The sequence below is a fragment of the Nicotiana tomentosiformis genome, chromosome 6 (genome assembly GCF_000390325.3).
Source record: "Nicotiana tomentosiformis chromosome 6, ASM39032v3, whole genome shotgun sequence".
Classification (NCBI taxonomy): domain Eukaryota; kingdom Viridiplantae; phylum Streptophyta; class Magnoliopsida; order Solanales; family Solanaceae; genus Nicotiana; species Nicotiana tomentosiformis.
The window spans coordinates 80,961,782-80,973,388 of NC_090817.1; the positions used below are offsets into that span (position 1 = coordinate 80,961,782).

The window sequence follows — 11,607 nt, forward strand, 5'->3', positions numbered from 1 at the left end:
CCTGTCTAATTCGTATTCCAGACATATGTTGTATTTTATTATATTTCCTAGTTGATGCTCATGCACTTGTGACACCGGGTTTTGGGGGTTCCTACTAGTCGTTCATCATTGTAGTTCACGTAAATATTATCGTTTTGCTCTGTAAACTCTATTTCATATTATTTAATTAATGAAAATTATGATTTTAAAATAATAAGATGAGTAATTAAGTTGATCAATCACTGTTGGCTTGCCTGACAGCGGTGTTAGGCGTCATCACGACCTTTAGTGAATTTTGGGTCGTGACAGAGGCATTTTAAAAATATATAATCTACCTTATACTTTGTTCAATGTGTTTTATGTGACGACATTTGAAGTAGGATGATAATTCACTTAATCTTTATCTGAATACACACATAAAGTCTTAAACTCTTTGAAATAAAATTGATATTTTTAAAAACTATATAAAAAGTATAATAAGTCACCATTATTAATATTTTTGAAATTATTTTCTCACATATCAAATAAAAATGGTTTCGCCAAAATAATGGAGTATATATTTACTTGTTCATCCCGTTTACTTCACGTTAAACCCACTAGCCCACGAGAGACAAGTTTTCGTCCAATCCCTATAGTCATCCCTCTTTACCCAAATTTCTCTTCTTAATCAGCATTTCACATTCATTTATGCATTTTATTATATAGGAAGATACTCGTTATGTTATGATAATTGGAATCTGAGAGAGAATTTAGCTACAACTAAGAAGAAAATAAGAGGAAGTTAGGGTTAGATAAGATAGATTTCATTCATAGTCCAATTAAGATAATCACAAAGGGTCTTATGCACCCCGCTACCGGAGAAAATATCCTAACAACTCTCAAGGACTATTCAATTAATACTGAACAGTAATAAATGTAACTACTAAGGGACTAAAGAGTATTCACTAGAATGCTTAATTATATTAACTAACTTAATGACAAGTACCATCTTCAAAGCAGCTGGTACTACGCTTTACACTCTTCTTATATAATCTTCGTATCAGTCCTTCCCCCTTAAAAACTCCCTTGTCCTCAAGGAAGGAAGTTAGGGAAACGAACTCTTAAGGCCTGGTAGTCCTCCTAAGTAGCATGATCAGGTTGAAGTTTATCCCATTGCACCAACACCTGTGTGACTGCCTTATTTCCTTTCTGTACCATGCGCCTTTCCAGAATCTTCTGAGGTTGTGGGCAATATGGACTTGAAATTTTCACCACTGGCGAATTGTTAATTGCTTCAGGTAAACTATGGCACAACTTCAGCTGAGAACACATGGAAAATGGGATGAAACAATAGTTGAGAGGGCAGAAATAATTTATATGCAATAGCTCTCACTTTCTGGAGAATTTGATAGGGGCCATAGTACCTAGCAGAAAGTTTAGAAAAATGGTAGCCAGACATAACAACCTGCATATAAGGTTGTATCTTCACATAAACCCAGTCCCCTTCCTGGTACTGCCTATCAGATCTGTGCTTGTTAGTCCGATCAACCATTCTTTGTTGTGCTCTCTGCAAATGGTATTTCAACTATTGAAGTTTGAATTCCCTAGTAAGTAAACTCCTGTCCACCTCCTCCAAAGCAGAATCACCAGCAGCATATGGCAAATGTAGAGGGGAAGGTTGCCTATACAAGGCTTCATAAAGTATAGATTGGATGGAGGTATGGAATGTGGTATTGTACCACAACTCAGCTGTAGCTAGGTATAAATACCAACTGTTCTGAGAATCTAAGTAGAAACATCTGAGATAAGTCTCTAGGAATCTATTGACCACCTCTGTTTGCCCATCTGTCTGGGGATGGTAGGCAGTGGAGGTACTGAGAGTGACCCCATCATTGAGAAGAGCCTTTCTTATAAATATGGGGTCTCTGTCACTCAATATATCCTCAGGCATCCCATGTAACTTATGAATGTGCTCCATGAATAATTTAACCACATAATTTATTGAGTAGGAATGAGACAATCCTATGAAGTGTGCATATTTAGTTAGTCTGTCTACCACTACCCATATCATTGTCGTGTTCTTAGATTTTGGGTGGCCTTCTATAAAATCCATACTGATAATGCTCCAGGCTGATTCTGTTAATTTGAGAGGTTGTAACAACCCTGGATAGGGTTTGCTTTCTTGGAGTCTCTTGCTCTGTTCACTATACTGTGGTATGAGAGCCAGCCCATCCTTTCGGAGGGAGGAATGGTTTACTAAATATGTCTGAGTCATTTCTATCATCCTCTTCCCTTGCAAAAATGAATATGTCTCCTACTATATATAAAACCTTGTCAAAAAAATATGATTACCTCTATGAAGTAGATATCCTACCCGACGAACAAAAGGTATCTTCCACTGAACTACCATTTATAAACCCTTACTCAGCCTTTGCCAAAAAATTATTTGCACCATGGACCCAAATCCGTTCCTTAGTCCAACAGAAACCAAAAGGAGTCAAAGAATATGTTGCTGCCTCAAAACTTGACCAACATCCTATTCTTGCCACTCGAGAGGAACAATTTATTACCCTCCAAATTTCAGATGATTTTCCCAGACAATGGAGAGATCATGGTTTTACCCATATCCATTTTGGTGCTATCCGAATTGCTCTAACTTATCATGGAATAAAAGGTCAACATGTTGTTGCTCAACTTTCTCTTCTAGATATAAGATACTTAGAGTACCAACATGCAAATTTGGGTACTATAGAAGTTACCTTGAATGCATGAACTGTCTTCATAACTATCTTTCCAAATTTTAACATATCCCTTTATGACCCATACTTAACCGAAGCACTCAAAATCCAAGTCCAAATCCAAGGTGCCCCACAAGCCAAAGATTCTATCTAAGCCACTCTTCATCACGTCCAAAATCATGCCATGGATCTTTGCCTTCCCGGAGGAGAAAATGCTTTACTCTTGAATATTGATGCTACCAAAGGAAACACCATGTGCACCCAAATACCCAGATAAATTTTCAGATATGAACTAGTTAAAATTCTTCCTGATTCCTGGATCACAAATTATGAAAATCTAAGAGAACCAGAAGAATCTCTGCAATCTGGTGAGCCAACTTTTACCAAAAGAAATGACAAAACTGTTTCCATAACCTTTGACCATTCTCATCTCAAAAAAACCCAATAAAATCAGCTTTTCTTGCCAAATGATCTAACCCAAAGACACAGACCCTGACCCTGAAAGGGAACCCTTCTGGAATATATAAACTATCATGGAAGAACATGACTGGTGTAAATATTTTGACAAAGACGGTAGAAGAGTTTGGTGGTTCAAATGCCCCTTTACGGGACACTGCCCTTGGGATCTCAGTTGCGACTGCCAAGACTGTTTGGAAGATCCAATTGGAGAATATGATGAACACCACTTGCATCATTGGAAAAGATTTGGTCTCAACAAGACCAAACCAAAATCAAAGAAAAAGGGGAAAACTACTGAAAAGCAATTTCGAACCAAATATAAAAATAAAGACCCTTCAATTGGCTCATTAAGTCGTCTAGGTAAATATGAATTATTATCAGTTACAAACCCCAAGAATGGCCAAAATTACCAGAAAAATTCACTCCAAGCTGGGAAGATAGTGAAACCACACCAAAACCCAAACCACCATCAGCTAGTAACCCAAAAGCCTTGGAGCTAAGATTGGCAAATTTACAATATGAGATTTGTCCGTCAGGAACTTCACTTTTCTAGTTCTTTCAACAACAACAAAAGGAGACAATTTCAATCAAGGAACAAATTAAACTTTTGAGAAATGACCGCTTTAAGTCACAAAAAACCCCACTTTTCCCTTCAAAATCTACCCTCTACACCATGTTAGCACAAGCATATTCCCCACCAAAATTGGACTACACCTTTTCTACTTGTGCCTCTGGTACACATCACAAGCCTTGACATAGTTTGGACATCCTCCCTCAATCCATTCCAATGAAACAAAGCAACCAACTTCCTATAAGTATGATCAATGCCTGAGTGACCACCTGTAGTGTCATGCCAGAGTTGTATAATATTCCTCCTGAGTTATGGATCAGCCCCCACTACCAATTTGCCTTTTTTTCTTAATTGATCGTGTATCCAGGTATACCCATTGGCCTCTATATCTCCTTCCTTCAATCTTTTTATTAGTTCTGCCAACTCTGAATCCTGATTCCAACTTTGAACAATTAAGTTCAAGAGCTCAATTTTCATAGTTGATAGAGTCATGACAGACAATTCTGTCATAGGCATTCTAGACAAGGCATCTGCAGCTTTGTTCTCCCTTCCCTTCTTATACTCAATGGTAAAGTCATATTGCATCAATTTAGTGATACATTTTAGCTGAATTCTAGTGTGTAGTTTCTGCTCTAACAAGAATTTGAGAGCCTTCTAGTCTATTTTTACCACAAAGGTTCTTCTTGTCAGGTATTGTGACCACTTATTCACAGCCATTACTAAAGCTAGTAGTGCTTTGTCGTACACGGACAATGACTGTTGTTGACTAGAGAGTCCTTTACTGAGAAAGGCAATGGGTTGACCCTTCTGCATCAACACTGCCCCAATCCCCACATTATAAACATCTGTCTCCACTACAAAAAGTAAGGAGAAATTAGGAAGTGCCAACACAGGAGCTGAAGTGAGAACCTCCTTGAGTTTGCTAAAAGCTTTAGTTGCTTTTTCTGTCCAATTAAAGTTGTCCTTTTTGAGAAATTCAGTGAGTGGCTTGCTAATCACTCCATAGGTCCTTATAAACCTTCTATAATACCCAGGTTGCCCCAAAAAATCTCTCAATTGCTTGACAGATGTAGGTTCAGGCCAGTTTTGCACAACAACTGCTTTTTTGGGATCTGTTGCTACCCCTTCTGCTGAAATATAGTGACCTAAGTACTCTACCTTGGTGGCAGCAAACACACATTTACTTTATTTTGCCAACAGCTGATCTTGGGCCAGTAACTCAAAGGTGATTCTGAGATGATGCAAATGGTCTTCTAAGCTCTTGCGATTTTCTTTTTAGAATTATGTAATTAAGGGACTCTTCTTTTTAAAGTTTTTTTATGATATTTTCAACCTTAGAGCATATACTAATATATCATCAAAAAATACCAAGATGAACCTTCTGAGATGTTCTTGAAAGACATGGTTCATCAGACTTTGGAAACTAGAGGGTGCATTGGTTAAGCCAAAGGGCATGACCAAGCATTTATAGTGTCTTGAATGTATTTTAAAAGCAGTGTTTTGAATATCAGAAGATGCCATTCTGATCTGGTGATATCCTGCTCTCAAGTCTATCTTTGAGTAGATTTGAGAACCACCCAACTCATCCAATAACTCCTCAATGACAGGAATATGAAACTTGTCTTTTACTGTCACTTTATTCAGAGCCATGTAGTCCACACATAGCCTCCATGACCCATCCTTCTTCTCCACCAGAATCACTGGGGAAGCATAGGGGCTTGAACTGTACTGAATAATTTCTTGGTTTATCATCTCTTGGACCATATTTTCAATGACATCTTTTTGAAGAAGTGAGTATCTGTAGGGTCTAGAATTAACAGGAGAGTTGCCTTCCATTACAAGGATATGATGATCAAACACACCCCTTGAAGGAGGTAGTGTTTTTGTCTCACCAAAGATTCCCTTAAATTATTCTAGTAATCCTTTAACTAGTGTAGGTTCATCTTCTTGTTGCTCCATTAGTTCTAAGGATTCAGATTCTGCACTCTTCACCTAAACCATAAAGATTTGTAAAGTTCTTACTAACAGTTTATTTAGTGTCTTGGCCTCAATAGTTTAAAATTTTGGCTGAATGCCCTGTAAGGTGAGTAATTTCCCTTGATATCAAACTCCATCTGCAGCCTCCTAAAATTAAATTTAATATCCTCTAAAGAGCACAACCATTGTATTCCCAGAACTATATCACTCTTGCCAATAGGGAATTTTAGGAAATCATCCTGAAACACTGCCCCTTACATCAACCACTTGAATCTTTTGCACATTTTGTCAATTGGTACCTCCCTTCCATCAACTACTTGCACTAACTGAGATTTTATCTTGGTAATTTCACAACCCAATCTTATAGTAGCCTCTTCATCAATGAAATTATGAGTTGTCCCACAATTAATGAATACTTCAAGAGGTTTTTGTTCTGTGAAACCCCTGAGTCTCAAGGTTTTGAATCCCATAGTACGATTGAGTGCTTGTAAATAGATAGCACAATTTTCCATAGCCTCTGCTGACTCTTCTTCCTCCTCTACTTCACCTAGTTCTTCCATTATCTCCTCCTCTTCCTCTTTGTGCTCTTCAACTATGTCCAGTTCTAGTGAAAATAACTGCCTTTTTGCCTGACATTTGTGGCCAGGGAAGAACTTCTCATCACAGAAAATACATAGGCCCCTGGCCCTTTTGTCATCCATTTCTATTGGGGTTAATCTTCTTTTCCTGGTAGTATCCATTTTGGTAGTAATGGGCCTTTTGATAGTACCTATGTTGTTCGTCTGCACGTTATTTTGATTGTAACCCACTGTTGTTCTATTCAGAGGAGCTCCTGAAGAGGTACCTCTAATAGCTTAGCTTTGTGATGTAAAATTATATTCTTGCAGTCTTACTAGATAGTAGGATTACGGTAGGGTACATGGGTTTCCAACCTTTACTGTATTGCTCAATTCAGGTTTAAGATTGTTCAGAAAAATACTAATGGCATGCTCCACTAACAAGTTGAGCCTAGTCATAACACTATTGAAGGCCCTTTGGTACTCTTTCACAAAACCTGTGTGTTTAACACTCATGATCTCTGTCATTGCATCAGAGTACTCAGCTCCAAAGCTATCAGATAAATCCCATAGGTAATCCTCCCAGCTTGGTAGAGGCATTTGTCCCCTGCTCCTCATGTAACCTAGATGTCACTGCAAGGCATCCCCTTCAAAGTGTAAAGACACCAATTTCATATTCTGTTGGATAGAAATATCCTCTTCTGCAAAGAACTGTGCCACCTTGTATAACCAGGTTCTTAGATCCTCACCATTAAATTTTTGGAACTCTAACTTGGTATATTTGGTAAAAGAAATATTGGGTAAAGGTACATTATGGTTGTTATGGTGGTAAGTGATTAGAGGTATGTTTTGATAAGGGAAAGTAGTGGCCATATATGGAGTTTGATGGTATAAAGAAGAGGGCATATGAGTGGGTTGGACATTGTAGGCAAATGGATACTGAGTACTATGAGCATAAGGGTTGTAGGGAACCTGCATTCCTAAAGATATTTTTGGGTTTTGAGGCTGATTGGGTGGATAATACCTACCTTGGTCAGGTTGGATATGAAAGGGTTGAGGTTGACACAATGGTGCTCTTTCCTGTGGAACGTTTTGGAAGCTCATATGCTGGGAGTGTGGGGTGTAATGGTGTTGTGTTTGGGATGTGTACAATGAAGCAGGGTTGGTGTAATTTAGTGGTGGATTCATATTATATTGAAAACTACTTTGGGGATGACTGCTCGGCACAATTGTATTTTGGAAGCTCATGTTACTGGTGTTGGTCACATTTGGGTAGTTAGGGATGGGGGATTGACAATATTGGATTTGGGAGTTGACAAAATTATCACTAGTTGTTTGCAAACTGGAATTAAGAGTTGTGGCTGGTACAGAACTTTGCAGTGAAACAGTAGTTTTCAATGGAACAGTACCTGAAAGGGAAAACATTGGGAGATGGTTGACGTTGTCGAGTATTTGCGGAACTGTGAACATTTAAGGGAGGAGGAGATGGAATCATCAAATTCCCAATTACAAGTGAGGTACCCGTCGGAGAGTATAGCTCACTACCACTAGGAGTTAGATCTTTATCCCTTTCAGACCTTTTACCTCCATGAACAACATCTTGAAGCTCTCGCAGAGCTAATTCCTGAGCTCGGATGGCGTGTCCCTGCCTCGCCTCAACTTGCTCCTGCATGTGACTGAAATGGGTTATATTAGCCGATATTTTGTGCAGGACATTAATCACCTCAGACATCTTGGCGGCCATGAATTCCACAGAGCCAAGAGTTTGCTCTGATACCACTGTTACGATAATTGGAATCTGAGAGAGAATTGAGCTACATCTAAGAAGAGAATAACAAGAAGCTAGGGTTAGCTAAGATAAATTTTATTTATAGTCCAATTAAGATAATTACAAAGGGTCTTATGCACCCGCTACTGGACAAAACATCAGGGACTATTCTACGTAATAAATATAACTACTAAGGGACTAAAGAGTATTCACTAGAATGCTTAGTTCTATTAACTAACTTAACGACTAGTACCATCTTCAAAGCAGCTGGTACTAATCTTTACACTCTTCTTCGATAATCTTCTTATCACGTTATCAATTCGTTGCAGACATAATTAACCAAAAACTCAAGAACAATGAGTCTTATAAAATTGAGGAAAACGCCAAGATTCTACGACCAGACCGAGAAGACGAAGCAAATGGATAAAGCAAAAGCTTATCTTGAACAAATCCAGGGAGAATCGGACCGGGTTTCGTCTCTTGCATTTCATCCTCACCGGCTCAGCACAGACTATAGCTTCTATGAGTATTATGCGCTCAGACGCATCCGAGTTGACCGAGTTGAACCGGGTCAAGTTTTTTGCACCTTCAAAGTTCCTCCTCGCCTCACTGTAAGACATTCCCCAATTTACCCTTTTGTTTCCTCTGTCTCTGTTATGTGCTTCTCATTTTCAAAGTTTAAATTTTAATTAGTATAATAAATCAGAGTTCTTGAATATTGTGATAATTTTATAGAAATGTATATTATGGAAAGAAATGGTTGAAGAAAGTATTCAAGTTATAGTTGGTTTGAAGATTAAAGGAATTATTGAAAAGTTAGTTGATAAGGAAGCACTACATAAAAGTTTAGAATTTGAATAGTTTAATGAATTCGACTTCTTGACTTTTGTGATAATTGTTTATAAATATAATGGTGACAAACATTTTAGCACATACAAAAATGGTAAGAGTATCATATAGATTGAGTGCAAGCTGGTTCACACAACATCCTTATCCCGAAGAAGAAAAAAAAGCATCATATAAATTGTGACCGAGTACGTGTTTCATTATCTGTTTGTGATGCAACTGTATGTAGATGAAGGGTTTTGAAATTAAATTGACTTTTTCCTTCTTTTTTAACTGCATTGTTGCTTGGAAATTGAAGTTTGTTTTCTATGTAAATTTGTAGGATAGAGAAGGGAAACTAGCATCAGGCGCCATCGCGAATCTAGTTGACGAAGTTGGTGGTGCTGTAGTCTTTGTGGAGGGTCTCCCAAGGAATGTATCTGTAGACATGTCAATTTCACTTCTTTCAAGTGCGAAGGCCGATGTAAGCCCTCCTCATTCTTCCTATCCTTCTAGGATTTCGTTATTGGTTTATGAATTTTGTCAAGAAAGAAATGAAATGCTAAAGAGGAAGATAGACTGGTTCTGCATTCATCATGCGCAAGTCATGCGAATACAGTGCTGAATAACAAAAATCCGTCAGCTATATGCTTATTATGGCTGCTAATAAACTAGCTGATCAGGGTCCTCTCTTTCAACTTCAGGAACTAGCGCAAATATAGATAATAATACTTCATTTAAACAACCAACGACTCTTTGAACGTTCACAATTCATCTAATAGTTCTTGAGCTGGGTCTTGTTGCTTGTTTTTTTTTTGTATTCGGTATTCAAACCCTAAAGTGATTTGACATGTTTGATGTTCTCTAAAGGAAAAAACACTTCATACCCGGAGTTTCACATTCTCAACATTTAAACTTGAGAGCTCTAATTAAGCATGGGAAGAATCTGATCCATTTCACAACACAATCAACTTTTTAGCAATCAGGTACAGGTATAGATTCCAAGGAAACGGTCACATCTTTTAATCTGCATCCTAAGTTGGTGCCATAAAACTTAGACACTTTAAGTTTTGTTTGGGTAGTTAAGTAAAAACAAGTCTGAATTTGGATAAATAGAGGGAATGGAGGCATTGTTTGGTTGGTTATTTGGAATAGCTGAGTTAGTAGAAGTGATGGTAAGAATTTGACTGCACTATAGGCACATGAAAGAATGGATGTGAGATGCGTGGTGGTTTGAGGACAGTTTCTGCAAGGGAATATAGGGAATGGAACCACCCCCTTTCCACTACACTTAGACTTAACTGGTGGGCAATGGCTCATGACTTAGGCTCCAAGTTATTCAAGTTGTTGCTTCTAAATAATGCCTGAATCGAGTAATAGATCAATTTTATGTGACCCTTCCCTAGCTAATGCTTTTCGCCATTGCCCGTATATGAATTTTATTTGCTTATATGCCTTGTTTTGCTGCATATGTTTTAGTAGGTACTGAGGCACTTCACTTATTGCTGCTTATCCACCCAGTTTGAGCTGATTTTTTCCAGTCCTTTGTGATAAGCTAACACCATAAATTAAGCTACTAGACTTCCGATACGCTTTGAACCAACTCAATGTGGTAACTTTGATCACTACCATCTTTCATTTGGAAATTCATTTCTGCTTTTAGTCTTTCTTAATGTGCATTCTACCTCTACTAATGGATTTGGGACTTTGTTATGTGTTTCTTTGGGTGGGATATTTGCAGGATGAATTGGAGATCATTGGTCGAGTCTTAGGTCAGAAAGGAGGTTATTCTGGAACAAGTGTACTTGTGAAAAATAAAGCTACTGGGGAGCTCATTGCTGAGGGGCGGCATTCACTATTTGGTAAACATGCTAGTAAAATGTGATGAAGTATTTTTCTGGACCAAGATGCCTCTATGAAGATGCGGTTCAGTTTCTACTACCTGGTCCATATGTTTTCTTCTTAGATCAGTAAATGGTAGTACATAGTAGTATTTTTGTTGCTGCGTTAACGTGTATTCAGCAGCATTATGCCTGTGAGGAACAAGTGCGATGTAAATAGTTGCTTGTTAGTCGAGATGGTTACAAGATTTTCATTTGGTGCCGAGTAGCCATTGATTTGCTATAACTACGCTGATAATGGGTGTATTCAAAGACAAAAAGTTTGTGATTGAGGCATAATACAACTTCTTCATAGCTATATGCAAAACCTACACAACAGATACAAATAACAGGAAAACCATTATCTTTTAACCTGTCACAAAACTGATGAATGTTTACCGCCACCAGCAGATAAAAATCAGTTAATTGAAATGGATGACTTGAGAAAAATATTTTTATTGGTTCTCGGCATACCATAGAATCAAGGTCAATTCCCCATATGTTATCAGATGAAGTCAATCTTATACTTACTTCAGCAGATTAGATTACAGATAACATAATATATACAAACCATATACCAGTTATTCTAAGTATCTAGGGGGGTCCATGGGGCACGTGAACCCATGCTTCCCGCCATCATGTATAGTAATGTTATAATTTTTCAAAAATATTTAAATATATGTGTGCGCACATATGCTTAAAGTATTATATGATGTGATGGTTACTAAATGTACCTCTCTAGGTGAGGCAATCTTGTTGTTTTTTTCTTCTTTTTTCTAGAAATAACGCCCACGGGAGATGGGCGTGTCAGTGTTATTTTTTGCGTATTAATTAAGTACTTTTTCTTTTTATTTCTTTTTTTGTTTGGTTTATT

The 11,607-nt window shown here is 37.8% G+C and overlaps 1 protein-coding gene across 1 annotated transcript; it reads left to right on the forward strand.

Moving 5' to 3' along the window:
• The first annotated feature begins 578 nt into the window (after positions 1 to 578).
• Positions 579 to 11,052, forward strand: LOC104115291 (uncharacterized). The gene is made up of 4 exons (XM_009625883.4): positions 579 to 593; positions 8,358 to 8,639; positions 9,197 to 9,337; positions 10,595 to 11,052. The coding sequence occupies exons 2-4, from the start codon at positions 8,385 to 8,387 to the stop codon at positions 10,736 to 10,738; spliced, it is 540 nt and encodes a 179-aa protein (XP_009624178.1). The 5' UTR covers positions 579 to 593; positions 8,358 to 8,384; the 3' UTR covers positions 10,739 to 11,052.
• Positions 11,053 to 11,607: the final 555 nt, after the last annotated feature.

Excerpts from the sequence above, each read along its gene's own strand:
- LOC104115291 (XM_009625883.4), top strand. The coding sequence starts at position 8,385 with ATGAGTCTTATAAAATTGAGGAAAACGCCAAGATTCTACGACCAGACC. Across the intron at positions 8,640-9,196 it reads AAGTTCCTCCTCGCCTCACT|GATAGAGAAGGGAAACTAGC; the intron begins GTAAGACATTCC and ends GTAAATTTGTAG. Across the intron at positions 9,338-10,594 it reads TTTCAAGTGCGAAGGCCGAT|GATGAATTGGAGATCATTGG; the intron begins GTAAGCCCTCCT and ends GGATATTTGCAG.